This window comes from Ranitomeya imitator, chromosome 9, assembly GCF_032444005.1.
Source record: "Ranitomeya imitator isolate aRanImi1 chromosome 9, aRanImi1.pri, whole genome shotgun sequence".
NCBI classification, from domain to species: Eukaryota; Metazoa; Chordata; class Amphibia; order Anura; family Dendrobatidae; genus Ranitomeya; species Ranitomeya imitator.
In genome coordinates this window covers 38630448-38646398 of record NC_091290.1, presented here as the reverse complement: position 1 = coordinate 38646398, position 15951 = coordinate 38630448, and the positions used below count along the sequence as shown (strand labels likewise).

Here is a 15951-nt window from a genome sequence, read left to right as displayed (position 1 = left end):
ATGGTCCCCCTCATCCCCATCCTGGTAATGCATGACCCCCTCATCCCCATCCTGGTATACATGGTCCCCCTCATCTCCATCCTGGTAATGCATGACCCCCTCATCCCCATCCTGGTATGCATTGCCCCCTCATCCCCATTCTGGTAATGCATGACCCCCTCATCCCCATTCTGGTAATGCATGACCCCCTCATCCCCATCTTGGTATACATGGTCCCCCTCAACCTCATCCTGGTATACATGGTCCCCCTCATCCCCATCCTGGTATGCATGACCCCTTCATCCCCATCCTGCTATGCATAGCCCCCTCATCCCCATTCTGGTAATGCATGACCCCCTCATCCCCATTCTGGTAATGCATGGCCCCCTATGGACTGGGTTTGGAGAACAGTGAATATTCATTCTCTTTAATATTGGGCACACGTGATCGCCCAGCCGCTGTAGGAGCGGCGGCTGCGGTTAACACTGCCTGCTATTTAGGAGAAATGAATATTCACTGCTCCCCATGCCCATAGTCCCTCCCACCTCTCAGCATCAGCTTCAGTGCATAGAGGTGGGGGAGATTGTGGGCATGGGGAGCAGTGAATTTTTCTCTTTGATAGCGAGCACAGGCGTTAGCCTCAGGAGCCGACTCCTGTGACCCGCTCATCCTCCGCTACCTCTCCCCCACAGCCACAGCAGGTACATCCTGTCTATAAGATGCAACCCCACCCTTTTTCTCCAAATTTTTGGAGGAACAAAGTGTGTCTTATAGTCCAAAAAATACGGTAGTTTAAATATTTTATTTGGTACTTTGTTATAAAGTAACCCTGACTTCATAGAACAGTTTTGACCATTATCTATTGGTGACAGTGCATAGAAAGTGTGCCATCAATCAATGGATACTGTGCAATGTTTCTTATTTCTATGTGGTTGTTCACAGTAAATGGGGGTCTTAGCAGCCGGACACCCTGTGATCAGTGTTTTGTTGTCACTTTTCTTGCAAACAGTAATAAATAATTACTTTACGTTTAAGGGCCAGTTACATATTGAGATTTGTCTCTATTTTTCTTCTCCTTGGTTTTATTTTTATATTATATATTTAATAATGTTTTAGAGAAATTTGTTCTAATTTTTTTTTCTTTCCTTCCCTACACCAAACAGTGCAGCCCCTCAGAGACTCCCTGTCGCTTCTCCCTCTGCTCACAACATCAGTAGTGCAGCCCCTGAGAAGACGAACTTCCCGCGTGGAGTATCCAGTCGGAGCACTTTTCATGCCGGACAGCTTCGCCAAGCTCGGGACCAGCAGAATTCACAATTTGGGGGCGTCACGCCAGCTTCTCCTTCTGGTAATAGCCAGGGTCGTCGGGGTGCAACTGGAAGCATCTTTAGCAAGTTCACATCCAAGTTTGTGCGCAGGTGAGGCGCAGAACGGAACTTATAGGCTTTGCTCTGATTGCCGTACCATATATTATGTATAGCTTATTTTTCCTGTCCTTGAGTGAAATCTATTTATGTATCCTGTTTATCTTATTATTCAAGATGCCAGTGACCTGATCAGTATTGTTTGTAGACTAACTATCTGCACTGTGGGTCACATCTATACTTTTTGCTTTGGTCTGCCTTATGTAATTTGTGCAATTATCTGTCCTTACCTGCATGGAGACACATAAAGTACACCAACACCAGCGTCACCATTCAGGTACGGCTGTGTGTAAAGGAGACCAATTAATGTACTTCCATCATTACGACCGATGCAGCCATAATGTTAGAAAGCCCTATAAAGTTGATTTAATTTTGTGCAAAAATAAAATTGCTACTTCTGCTACAATCCAGCAGTGAAGGGGTTAGTATTCAGTGATATCATGTTTAGACATAAATTTATAATTTTCCTACCCCCTCACTTATCTGTTGTTTTTTTTTTTTTTTTTCCTGTTTTTCCTCCCATCCCTCTATCTAGAAATCTGTCTTTCAGATTTCCAAGAAGGTAGGCATGGATTCCCCAACTTTCTCTTGTTCTCCCTGTCTACACTGCTGGCTCTTCTCTGTTGTCCTCGTCTCCTGAGCACTCTCTTTCAGTGTCGTGTCCTGTGCTAGGACAAGCGTGCGCGTGTACGTGAGCGTGATTGTCACTCGGCACGGAGAGCTGAGGCAGCTTCAGGATCACAAGGTTGTGAATATTTTCGACAGCTTATCCCGTTCTCCGACCTGCGGATCCGAGTTGCCTCATGTCTCTTGTGTCTGTCCTGGGTATAGCCAATCTTTTCCGGGTTTGTTTCTGCGTCTTGCTATCTACTCTTCTTCATGCTGTCCACGTTTTAGACACACGCTGCTAAAATAAACTTTGCACACTGCAGTTAGAAATCGGTTTTTTTGCGCTTTATAATTTTTTTTTTCAGAGCTTATATTTTAATTTTATTACGACACATTTAAATGGATTTAAAAACCTTAAAATTCGAGACATTTTACTGCTGTATGAAGATTTGCTACAGCAGCTCTGTAATTGGAGTATTCTGCAATATATATTCCAAATTTGTTAATTCTGCAGTGTCCAAAGTTTTTTCTTTCTTTTTTTTTCTTCTTCTGAGTTGGTGTTTGACACCTTGCAGCTTTTGATATGCCATATAGTGGGTCTTTCCACGCCTCCCTACACTTTTCCATACACATTCTCCCAGGTATTTGTGCTTTCTGCCCTGCACCCCAGTCATCATATTACCTACCATCCGGACAGTTGCGGGTGAATATAGGACTCATCTGCTCATTCACGGCCGGCTTACTGCATCGGAGAGAGACTGAGAGGGACTGTACCGACCTGTGCTGGCTCTAAAATAGTGTCATCAGTCTGGTGGGAATTAATCATTGCATTTTTTGTGTAATGGAGGACAAGAGATATTTATGTTAAAAGAAAAAATAAATAATGTGAAGGTCAATTATTTATGTAATATAAGGTATAGGAGGCAAGCTGACAGCTTTAAAGATACTGCTGTGCTTCCACGCAAGAAACTTCCCATGTAAAGCCGTAGTGACGCATGACAATGATATTTCAAGTCTGTTATTTGGAAAGGCTGATAATTTTATGTTCAGGCGCTCTATCATATCTGTCTATCCAGAAAAAAAAAATCGAAAAACACTTTGGTTTTGTGATATAAGTTTAACTCTCTTGTATTTAAAGACTTATGTACCTAAATTGTACTGTTAGAGTAATGTAACGGACTAGAAAGATTTATTAATTTACTAGTAAGTTTATTAATTTACTAGTAAGTCTGTTTCTTTTGGCTGGTGCATGAGAAAAAAAAATTACCTGTATATAAAAAGGACTTAATGCCATGACATTTGCCGGCATCGATCCTGAATTAATATGGCCAGACTAAGTGGTAAGGGTATGGCCAGATTGATCATTAATGTGGCGAAATCCATATGATTGCCTACTACTGAATATTCTTCACCCACAGGTAATGCATTAATACATATTAATAGTCATATATACCTGAAGGAGATGGAAAAAAACTAATATTTCATTTCATGGCATCCTTCATTTAAGTCTTGACTGATAATGTTAGTTTTTCTGAGTGTAAATGTGAAGGTTTTTGTGCTTTCAGATGTGTGTGGGAGATCAAACTTTTTTTGTCTGCATGAATTTCTCAAAAACGTCTTGCTTGTAACTACTGCCCTGTCTGTCTCTATCTTACCTGCTTATGGCAAAGATGCTTAAATTCATACCCCTTCACTGCTGGGGATGGTAGTCGTGGGAGAATGCAACGGGTTAAGGCCAGGTTCACTTTGCTTTTATCCTCTACCAGGATTCAGATAGAGCTCCCGACATAGCCAAAGCCAAGTACAAAGTCTGCAGCTTAGATACGAATGTAGAGGGTAGATGAGGGCTGGGTAGCACATCGTTCTGAAATTCAAAACTAGACATTGAAAACACTGGAAGATCCAATTACGTGAATTTTGTGGAATAATGTGCCTCAGTAGTATGTTTGCACCCCATGTGCCTGCATGCTCTCCTGACTTGGCATGCTCCTGATAAGACGGCAGATGGTGTCCTGGGGCTTGGGATCAGGCCATTGGTGGCTGCTGGACAGTCCATGACTCTTCTTGACGTTGTTGGATGCACTGATGATACATAAGCTTCCAGAGTTGTTCAATTGGATTCAGGTCTAGGGAACATGAGGCCAGTTAGTGACATTTCGTAGGCCTCCAGTTTACTGCCTTCACACCCTGGCCACATGAGGCCGAGCATTGTCTTTCACCAGGAGAAACCCAATCACCACAGCACCAGTGTAAAGCCTGACAACATCCGAGGATTACCTCCCGGTCCCTAGCAGCAGTCACAGTACTGTTGGCTGTCATATTGAGGTTTATATGACCTTCCAAGAATATGGTCTCCCCCAAGACCATGCCTGATTGGCTTCCAAACCAGTCATGGTTGATGTTGTTGCACACAGCATTATATTCACCATGGAATCTCCAGACTTTCATGTGTGAACCTTCTCTAAACTGGGAAGAGTATGAGGCTGGCAATGGTGGACCTGTCAGTTCTGGTGTTCAGTTGGGAATGCCAATCGAGCTGTATAATACTGGGCTATGAGCGTAGGTCTCTCTACAGGTTGTTGGGTCCTCTTGCCACATTCAAGGAGACCGGACATAGCCACACCAGTAGCCCATTGGAGGTTTTCTATGTCTCTGGCAGTGCTCATCGTGTTTCTTCTTGCACAGAGGTGCAGATAGCAGTCCAGCTGGTGGATTGATTTCATCACGAAATCTGCTTCACACTTTTTTTTTTTTTTTTGCGATGACCCTTATGGACGTGCCATCTTGGAGGGTTGGACATTCTGTGCAGCCTGAATGGGCTGCAGGTTTTGCTCCGTTTTACTATTAATGACAAGGACACTGCAAAAAATAGAGAAAGATCTGGAAGTATAAAGAAAAAAATATGGCCTACTTTTTTTCCGTTTTTCACATGTGTTCCGTCCCTGTTCTACAACCTGTAGTAGTCTGCGGGGCTGTTCACATATCCATGTTTTTGTGGACCAGATGTCTACAAAAAAAATAAGATGAGAAACATTTCTGTTTATGATTCAAAACACAGATCAAAATCACCCGTACAAATTTATGGCCCCAATTCATCAATGCTGTTTCCCTAGTTTTATGCAGTAAACTACATGGACAGTTATATAGGGGTGTGCACATGTTAGAGACTCTAGTCGTCAGGGTATTGTTATCTGCATCGTAACGTAGGGGCAAATCACTTAGTCCATTTATACTGCAAGTTGCGAAATGACGGTTCCTAGGAACAAGCTGCCAATCGCCTGACTAACAAGAAAAACGCTGGTTCGTCATGTAAAATAATCTGCTGCTCAAAAGACCTTTGTTTTTGGCAGTGCTTCATCCTGGGTAAACAGGACTCTTACTGCCCAGTATGATGGCAGCCTATGCACAGTGAACGATCTATTGCAGAGCGCCTCTGAAGCCTGGTCTGCTTGTGTAAGCAGGAATATTAAACGAGTGCCCATGAGCAAACAAGCAGCTGCCTGGCGGTCGTTTGTGCCCCGGGTCTGCCTGTATTGGGCTGTTTGATGAAGTTAAATAAAACAGTTTTATTAGAAGAATATTATCACTCAGAGCATTAGTAAAGTACTGTAGCAATGTATTCCTCAATATTTGAGCTCTGGCTATCCCTTAGACTAGACAGTGGAGTTGTGCTAATCGATTCACAGGACTCATTCCAGCAGCCAAACGGTGATGAGTGAACGTGTTTTGTTAAGGTGTTATTCAAGCATGTTTGGGTGTTATCGGAGTGCACAAATAATGTTTCGAGTCCCTGCGGCTGTATGTTTTATGGCTGTTAAACAGCCGCAACACACGCAGTGATGGCCTAACAAATGGGCCCCTACATGGGTTGGAGCTGTCTTAACAGCCACGAGACAGGCAGCCGCGGTGACTCAAAAATATTTTTGGAGCACACCGAAGACACTCTGCTGATCTGATAACGCCTTATCTGAGCACGTTGGCTCATCACTAGTGTTACATAATGGATCCATTTTGGATATGAATTTGTGTTCTTAAAACCGAACAAACAGACAGAATGGAGGAGTGAACATAAACAAAGCCTTAGGTCTTCGGCATGCTCGAATAATATGTTTGAGTCCCTGCGCCTGCATGTCTCACAGCTGTTGGACAGCCGCAACACATGCAGGGAATTTCGGTTAGACACTCCATGCATTTGTTGCGGATGTCGAACAGCTGTGAGACATGCATGCGCAGGGACTCAAACATATATTTCGAACACACCGAAGACACTCGGCTAGCACCTGAGCATGCTCGGGTAACACCTTATCAGAACACGTTCGCTCATCACCGCCTCCTTTCTCTCCGACCACTGGACGGGAGCCGTGGGAGCTGCCTCCTGACATCTGCGGCTCGTCTTTGGCTTAGCTGGCCTGACATCACAATGTAATGATGATATAGGACCAGGATTGCTAATCTAAAGAAGAGCCGTGGATGTCTGGACGCAGAAGGCGATTCTCGAGGCTCTCGTACAACGGCCAAAGATTGCTGGACTGTGTCTTGCAAATCGATTTGCACAAACTCTGCAGTCTAGTCTAAGCAACAGCCAGACCTCGTGAATATTGAGGAATACATCACTGCAAGTTTATTAGTCCTCTCTATGATAATCTCCTGCTGATAATATGCATGATGTGACCCTGTAGGACATGAGCAGGAGAGGACTGTGCTACACTCCTTGTTTCTGTCCATATCAGAAAGTCACAGGCGTGGCCACCTCCGCGTTCAAACTACGCCTCATTGCTAAGGAAGAATGGGGGTCCTTGGACACGTGCTCCTCTCTAACGCCCAATTGTTTAGCCCACCAAGGACCTACTTTACCTTGTTGTATCTGGTAGCTCCCCACGATCGCTGTCCCATTTATATCTCTCCTAATCTGAGCATGAGTAGAGGGACGCATCGCTGCAGATTTCCCCCAGTCTTTACTCCTTGTAGCTGATGCATAATAATTAGTCTTCTACCACCCACCAGCTTCCTCCTCACCTTCTGCATACATAGGGGGGCTTTATGAATCTTAATTTTGGTTGTCGTGAGCAACACATGTTTGATGTTGGGCTTAATCCTTTCTGTAATATGTTCACATTTTGTGGAATATTACGGTCTCATGCTGCATCTAAGGCAATGTGCACACGTTCAGGTTTTATTGCAGAAATTTCCTGAGAAAATCCTGAGATTTTCTGCAAGAAATCTGCATGCGTTTTTTGCGCGTTTTTGGTGCGTTTTTTTTGCGGATTTTTCCGGACATTTCCCGATGCATTATATAGTGGGAAATCCGCGAAAAATCTGCAAAATTAATGAACATGCTGCGTTTTTTTTACCGCGATGCGTTTTTTTCGCGGAAAAAAAACGCATCATGTGCACAAAAATTGCGGAATTCATTAAAAATGATGGGATGCATAATGTATGCTTTTTTTTGCGGTTTTATAGTGTTTTTATCGGGGGGGAAACGCTAAAAAAAACGCGAAAAATCAGCAACGTGTGCACACAGCCTTATTGTTTTTTTTTCGTTATACAGTCCTGAGACTGTGAAATTATTAGATATTTAGAAATGTAATTGGTGTATTTCTTTTTTTTTTGTTTGCGATTTTTCATTGCAGTCATTTTTTTGCAGCCTTTTTGATCTAGAATAGGTGACTTCTATAATTTGTACTTTGTATAGGTGCCTTTAAAGAGGTTGTACAGTGAATATCTGTGAATTTACTCTGTTGAAATGAATATGACCGCTGCTTCTTGCTGCCCGAACTATGGGCACCATGAATCAGACACTGGCTGTGCCATTTCAGCAAGGAAGGTTATACTCTGCAATGTAATGGCATTTTAGGGAAAACATACATTTAAAAGCCGACTGTGTGACATATCGCTCTGGTGACCTTGATTAACACACACGTATGGAGATATCTGCCATTCAAAGTGGGTGGGGTGAAGCCGCCGGGGATCGGCCTCTTGGACTAGTCACTTGAACAGCTTTTAAATGTGTTTTCTGTGAAACAACAGTGTTTCAGAGTCAGACATACCTGGCTAAAATGACGGGGCTGGAATAGTAGATCGAGCAACATGAATCAGCTGTCTGGTTCCCTTTAATTTTCTGGTTGGTAGGTGGGGTATTTGCAATTATTTTAGAAAAAAAAAACTTCTATCTCTAGATATTACTATTACAGACTTGATATGGTGGCCCTCACCACCCCTGCAATATTTATTAGTATTTAATTGTTGGACAACCACTTTGAAATACTCTTCCCCCACTAATTAAATATATCACCTGTGCACAGGATAGGTCTGACATTTAGCACAGGGGACCATTATCTCCCCTCCGCAGCATGGCTGTAGCATGGAGGCACCGCATAGAACAGCCCTGCAACTCCATATAACATGTGGAAACAGCCTAGTACTCTCCGGTGAGGACAAGGTGGGTTCCCCTGCTTTGGTTCTGATTAAAGGGGAGCTGAAATTTTTTTAACAAAATAAAAATATATAAAAAAATATATATACAAAAAAATTATCATACATGTAAATTGTTAGCTGCCATTCTCACATTAGTGATTGTGTGGTTTCCCAGTGATTCCTGTTGGTGTAACAGTGCAAAGACGCGACCACAGCAGCCGGTTAAAGGAACACTGAAATAGAGATAAGTCTAATTGTGCCATCATGGTTTATCTGCAGCATTGCCTACATGTCCTGTGCAGACAGTGGAGAGAGAGGAGGCTTCTGCTGCAATTACTGTATACCCTTGTGTATAAACTGAGTTTTTCGGGACATTATTTATGCAGAAAAAGCCCCCCTCGGCTTATACTCAGGTGAGGGTCCTACTTTCCATATTTTTTGGACTATAAGATGAAGAGGGAGCAGCAGGTCACAGGAGGCAGGAGCCGGCTGCTGTGGCTAAGACCTATGCCCGCTGCTAAATAGAAATGAATATTCACTTCTCCCCACAACTATGGGAGTGGAGAGCAGTGAATTTTTATTTCTCTTTAATAGCGAACACACTGTTAGCCGCAGCCGGCTTCCTGCAGCTGCTGGGCGATCACTTGTGCCCGCTACTTAAGGGAATGAGCGTGGAGAGCAGTGAATATTCATTCTCTTTAGTAGTGGGCACTGCAGCAAGCCAGCGGATGAGGTTACTGTGCCCACTATTAAAGATCAATGGATACTCACTCACTGCCCTCCACGCCCATAGTCCTGGCGTGAAGAGCAGTGAGTATTCCGGCAGCTGTCCTCGGCTTGTAAGCAGCACATGATGTCACTGCCATGAGCTGCTTACAAGCTTAAATCATCTACTGGCATTAAAACAGGATGCTGCAAGGGAGCCTAGGGAAGGTAAGTAGAATGGTTTATTTTTTTTTATGTTTTTCTGATTGGGGCCATGCATACCAGAATGGGGGAAGAGGAGGCCGTGCGTACCAGGATGGGGATGAGGAGGCCGTGCGTACCTGGATGGGGATGAGGGGGCTGTGCGTACCAAGATGGGGATGAGGAGCCATGCATACCAGGATGAGATGAGGGGGCCATGCATACCAGGATAAGATGAGGGGACCATGCATTACCAGAATGGGGATGAGGGGGCCGTGCATACAGGGATAGGGGGCCGTGCATACCAGGATGAGATGAGGAAGCCATGCATACCAGGATGAGATGAGGAGCCATACATACCAGAATGGGGATGAGGGGCCCGTGCATACCAGAATGGGGATGAGGGGGCCGTGCATACAGGGATAGGGGGCCGTGCATACCAGGATGAGATGAGGGGACAATGCATACCAGGATGAGATGAGGGAGCCGTGCATACCAGGATGAGATGAGGGAGCCATGCATACCAGGAAGCCATACATACCAGAATGGGGATGAGGGGGCCGTGCATACCAAGATGGGGATGAGGGGACAATGCATACCAGGCTAATACTCAAGTCAATACGTTTTCCCATTTTTTTGTGGTAAGATTAGGTGCCTCGGCTTATATTCTGGTTGGCTTATACTCGAGTATATACGGTAGTTGTCTTACAACCAGACATAGAACAGTAAATGTTTCATTATAAATTTCTCGGTTTTATTTGTAACATGACATCAAATTAGAGCAAAGTAGATGATGGAGAAATTGCTCAGATATTGAATTTTCTATATTTAGTGGATCTTTAGGCCAGGACGACTTTGGCCACGAGGGTCGTGCAGCTAAAGATCTCCCTATGCAGGTTAATTGGCCAACATTGCAGCCCACAGGGTGGCATGACTTTGATAACGAAGTTGCAAACTGGTTGCCACTTGCTAGTTTCTGCACCCTGCATGTGCGGTGCGAACCCCTCCAGCCTCATTACGCTTCAGTGTAGCATCGGCGTAGAGTGAGCTTTGGCCACACAACCTTGTCAGCCTATTGTGCGTTCTCCAGCATAAGAACTGGAATATTTATATTAGGAAAATACATTTCTAAAAGTATTTCACATTTTCCAGTTAAAACAGTTTTATAAGCAAAATGCACTCTTACTATTAGACTTCTTTGAAGATATTTACATTTTTTTTTTCCGAATTTCTAAATTTTTTGTGTGATTTATTAAGTAGTTCTGCATCTTATCAGTATTTTTTTTTTTTTTTTTTAAATAAAGGGACAGCACGATTACTGATGGCCCCAGGTTGCTGCATAAATGTATACTTACGGGTACCACTCCTCCATTTTGAGGGTGTGTCCCCTGCTGGACGGCTGCAGACGATCAGTGACCACAGATCGGCTGCAGCCTTTACAGTTGCCTCTGATTGGAAGAATAGATTGTGGCCAATGGTTATGAGCACCCGCGGTCAGGAATGAGCACAAGTTTGCGGTAGTTTGCACATGCAGGTAGGTTTTGACCGCACCGCATAGCACAGCACAAAGTGTAAATGCTGCCTAAAAAGATTGTATTAATATTATTAGCAATATCCACAGTGGTATTTAGCCTTGCAGATTTCAAGGATACATTTTTGCTGTGGGAGGTACAAGGCAGAAATGCAAGTGAGGACATACGGTAAATGTGTTTTGTACTTTGCTTTTTTGGACTGTCCTCTTTAATTTTCAAAGACTGCCCCCTTCCTCTGTGATAAGTCCTTAACAGTTTCCATTGAAAATGTTGAGTTGGCTGTGTCATCCATAAATTTGCCCACTCCTTCAGAGAAAAATAAAATACTGTTAACTAATTGCCCCAAAATAATGGTCCTGAATCCATAGGCGCGCTGAAGATCAGCAGAGCTCCCATTAAGAATGAATGGAGCGGCGCTGTGTATGATCGACCTCTGCTCCATTCAGCCTCTCATTTGTGGGGATAAGTGGGGGCCACCGCAGTCGGACCCCCCGTGATCGGAAACTTATAATTTATCCTGAGAATAGGGGATAGCTTTTAAAGTTGAGAACACCCCTTTAAGGGCACATGGGAGATGGCAGAAAACAGTGCGGGCATGCAAGCCATGGTGGGTTTTCAAGTTGAATGTTAAAAATGATCCATTTATGGTATCCACAAAATCATGTGCAATGAACACTAACTAAACCATCAAGTTTCAAACAATAATTTTGTGCGTCACACGTCCAAGTACAGACCGTGACTTCCAGACCGGCCACGGGTCCCCTGACCCAAACTCATCAGCCTCGTAGGCGTATATGAGACTGTTGATTTGGGATCAGGAGATCGCTGTTCTACACAGACCGCGAGTCACAATTGTGTGAAGCTGGCCTAATTGTTGTCTTCATGGAGGATTTTTTTTTTTCTTTTGAAGCAATTATTTATGACTTAATTGGCTGATATGAATGTTTAATCACTTGTATAAAAAACAAAAAAAAGATTGTTAAATTGTGGCTACGAGAAAACCTAAGCTTTAGTCTCTCCGTGCTCGGGAGAGTTCAGAGTGCACACATTGAACAGCTTTTTTACCTCTCTCTTTTGAGGAACCCAAATGAACCAGAAGGGAAAGATCGAGTGGAGACCACCAGGTGAGAGATCCATGATCTTGTCTCGGCATTATTATTCCAATCCCTAATCATTTCCTATTCCATATCACTTTTGGTTATAGATCTCTTCTATTCCAGACTCCTCCTTCCCCTAATCTTGTAGTGAACCATTAAATCTCTTCTTTATCAACCATTTCATTTTCTTGTTCACTTCTTCATCCACTTATTCTCCCTGTGGGCTCGCTCTTCTTCTTCTTTCCCTCTGGAATCTGATCCTAAATTACGTTGATCCTGATGTACTGAAGATTTTCACTCTTCTTTTTTCTACTGCTCCAGAGCGCTCAGCCGTTTAGCTCACTCCGCTAGACATTGGACGGAGCAGTGGCAGAAAACATGACAGGCTGCGCCTTTCAATCTTTCACACATTTAATCAAATATTTGTTTATATGCTGTTTTAAAAAAAAAATTATTTATTTTAGTCTCTATTAGGGCTCATGCAAACAAGCGTAGTTTCGGTCAGAGTGCGATCCGTCACAGCATCAGATCGCACTCAGACCAATGTCATTACGTGAAACAGCGCACATTGCCTCCAATAATCGGATGGCACTCGCTCATTCATGTCTTTGGGCAGTGTGTATCGGCCACTAGCTCCTCCTCCCTCCATAGAATTTTAAAAGCACTAACTGTCATCTCCTATCTGAGCAATGGGAAAGTCTGTACCGAGAATGAAAGATTAATCCAGGAGGAGAAAGAAGCATATTACAAAATTCCTTATTTTCATATGTACTATTGATTTATGAAATAAAGGCAAAGGTTATGCTCCAACAGCCACATATATTTCCTATGAGGCTGTTAAGTTGGAGTTCAGAGAACTGTGGTCAGTACGTGAACATTGAATGTTTCACACCTTGCGCGGGCAGAAAAGAACGACTGATAATTAATGCATGTCTATCGGCGGTGGCTACTGGACTTTTAGATGCCGCATTACTAGGAGGGGATTTGGAACAATCGTTCGTTCCATAGTTTCCATTAATGATAGAAGCACGTGCCCTATTTATCCGAGGAACACGCTGCCGACCAATGATATGTCAGGGCTGTATAGGGATCAGCAAAAGATTGCAGGCTAGTTTACTCAGCGCAATGATCTGGAATGAACATTCATACCGCAAATCATTGCTTCTTGTTAGCAGCCCATAACATGTAACTTTCCCTGCAAGACGACCAGCAAAAGAAACCTGATATCACATAATTGCTATGGCCTCCAGAAACTGTTGTATGAAAGGGCTTTTAGGCCAAGTTCACACCTGCATTTGGGAGTTCTGTTTTAGAAATTAATGTCCAAAACTGATCCGCAGCTGTTACATCAAATGGGAGAAAAGCGTCATGCAGACCTCGTGGTTTTCCATGTGTTATTTATTTTTTTCTTTCTTTTACTTGTATAGCGGCATCCTATGCCACATCGCCTTACAGACCTGATCATCGTTGTCCCCATTATTGGGCTTACAATCTAGATTCCCTATCAGTATGTCTGGAGTGTGGAAGGAAGCTGAAACCCACACAATGACGGGGAGAACATACAAACTCCTTGCAGATGTTGTCCTTGGTGGGTTTTAAATCCAGGACCCCAGCGCTGCAGGGCAATACTGCTAACCACTGAGCCAATGTGCTGCCTGTTCTAAAAACACATAAAACCTAAAGGAACCCCTGGGTCAATTGTTTGCATCAGTAAAGCAACACTTTTGTTCTCGGGGAAAATAAAGTAGCAAACAGGCAGAATGTCCAAACTCAGGTGTGAATGTAGGATAGCTGCCAAGTGCTGAATCTGAGGTTTTCCACAGTTTGGTGGGGACATTTATCTTTCGCAGACTTTGTGACGTTACATTTGGATGCATCTTGTTTTTGTTTTTTTTCCAGGCCTCAGCTGACTGTTGCAGAAAAAGATAAAGATGACCTGAGAGACTCCAAGCCTCGCTCTTTGCGCTTCACGTGGAGCATGAAAACCACCAGCTCAATGGAGCCTAATGAGATGATGAGTGAAATCTGCAAAGTGCTGGATGCCAATAACTGCCAACACGAGTCACAAGAGAAGTACATGCTGCTTTGTGTCCACGGCTCACCAGGTCATGACAGCTATGTACAGTGGGAGATGGAGGTGTGCAAGCTTCCACGGCTCTCCCTCAACGGTGTGCGTTTCAAGAGAATTTCCGGCACCTCCATGGCATTTAAGAACATTGCCTCCAAAATTGCCAACGAACTCAAACTTTAACAGGGCTTTCTGCTCTGCAAGGGATAGAGACACAAAATGAGACACTTAGCAGGCGCCCTCCCACAGCCTGACCAGCTCTTTTATCCAAGAGGATGCCGGGATTTCCATTTTGGCTCTCTGTGCTGGGATGTCTGAGATAAGGGCTCAGCAGTGATATAGGTGGAGGCGGGCAGGGTGCCCTGGGATAAACTACTGCTCCTTTCATTGTAGGTTTTGAGGGTTATTTTATTTGAAATAGATTTATAATTTTTTTTTTTTTTTTTTTAAAGATTGGGTTTGGGGCTCAGATTATCTAATAGACTGCTAAAAAGTCTTGTAGAAAGCAAGCTAGAAATGGTTGCCCCCTCCCATCTGTATTTAGTACAGTTTTAAGAATGAAACCACAGCAGATTTGAAGGGGTCAGTATCTGTTCCTTCCCTCTATTCACAGACCGTTCCTTTGTACAGAATTTATATATATAAAAAAAAAAAAAAAATGTCTAAGACACTGAACTACTAGCTCAGGGTGGCTATACAACACAGGTACAGGTGAAGACTGCCCAACATGGAGTAAGTTTTTGTGGGTAACTAGGTGTGCTATGAGGAAAATTAGTGGGTAACCCATTTTGGGGGTTTGTTTGTTTTTCTGTATTTTTTTTTTTTCTTTTGCTTTTTTGCCTGTCACTGAAAATGGCAAAACATTGTAGTTTCACTGGGAAGTAAGCTGGCTGATCAGTGCCGGGCAATGGTGGGTACTTCTTCATTTACTCACAGACATAGGTAATGAATTTGTGTCTAGTTTAAATAACTCGTCTTCTCCCCTTCCCTTTTATGTATTATATACAAAAGAAAAAATAAGCAGTTATCCAAGTCAGATTTTTGTTCATGTTCCCTGTAAACAAAAAAAAAAAACAAAAAAAGGGGGCACAGGAAGGGCCCTGTCCACTTACTCCTCCATGTTCTGTGTTCCCACCACTTCTCCTGATTTGGCAGTACATCACTATAGCAATGTCACGGTATACACAACGCACCCTTTCTCATGCTTGTATGAACGGTGGCAATAGCAGATCACGACTGCAGAGGTCACAATGTAAATATCTGTCTACAGCCAGATCTAAATCCAGGAAAGTGTCGGTGAAATACCTACTTATTGGAATGGAATGAATGGAGGCTGCCTTGCTGAGGAATGTTGAATGCCAGCGGATCGATCAGTGCATCATATCAGACTTTCTAATAACCCCTCAGCAGCAGTTGCAGGATTTTTGTTTCTGTTGTATATATCAATCTCATATCTACGTGTGACTCCCGGCTGCAGCTGAGGGGTGTAGTAGCGAACCTCGGCTTACAGGTGGTGATTACTTTCCAGATTTGCAATTTCTTTTGTTTGTTTGTTTTTTTTCTTCCTTTGTGTGAATGATTTCATTGCTGTTTGGAAAAAAAAATTTCTGTGATGAAGACTTTTTCTTATTCTTTCATTAAATCACACCTCGCCATCCACTTTCTCACATACATGAAAGCTTTCAGCAATACAAGGAGGACATTCCCGCAACAATAGACATATTACAGCTAAATAAAAAAAATGGCAGTAATGACAAGGTGCCATAGTGGACGCTTCATGAGAAAGGTTTTTGGGTTTGTTTGTTTTTTGCTTTTTAAGACTGCTTTCATGCATTTGGAAAAAATGTTTAACCCATAGCCAGAAGTAGATGCAACATAAGCATAAAATATCTACAGCTTCTGCCTGCTGAATCCACCTCTGG

The 15951-nt window shown here is 43.2% G+C and overlaps 1 protein-coding gene across 9 annotated transcripts in view; it reads left to right on the top strand.

Annotated features, from left to right (window-relative positions):
- The window catches only part of MARK2 (microtubule affinity regulating kinase 2), a 154930-nt gene extending 139242 nt beyond the window's left edge, over positions 1-15688 (top strand). For 5 of the 9 annotated variants that reach the window (XM_069738832.1, XM_069738827.1, XM_069738831.1 and 2 more), the window contains 4 exons: positions 1143-1397; positions 1939-1965; positions 11944-11988; positions 13861-15688. In XM_069738832.1, coding sequence (XP_069594933.1) covers positions 1143-1397; positions 1939-1965; positions 11944-11988; positions 13861-14212 — 679 coding nt within the window. In that variant the 3' untranslated portion in view covers positions 14213-15688. The remainder of the gene's footprint in view (positions 1-1142; positions 1398-1938; positions 1966-11943; positions 11989-13860) is intronic. The other 4 variants (XM_069738834.1, XM_069738829.1, XM_069738833.1 and 1 more) reach the window with 1 other exon arrangement.
- The last annotated feature ends 263 nt before the right edge of the window (positions 15689-15951 follow it).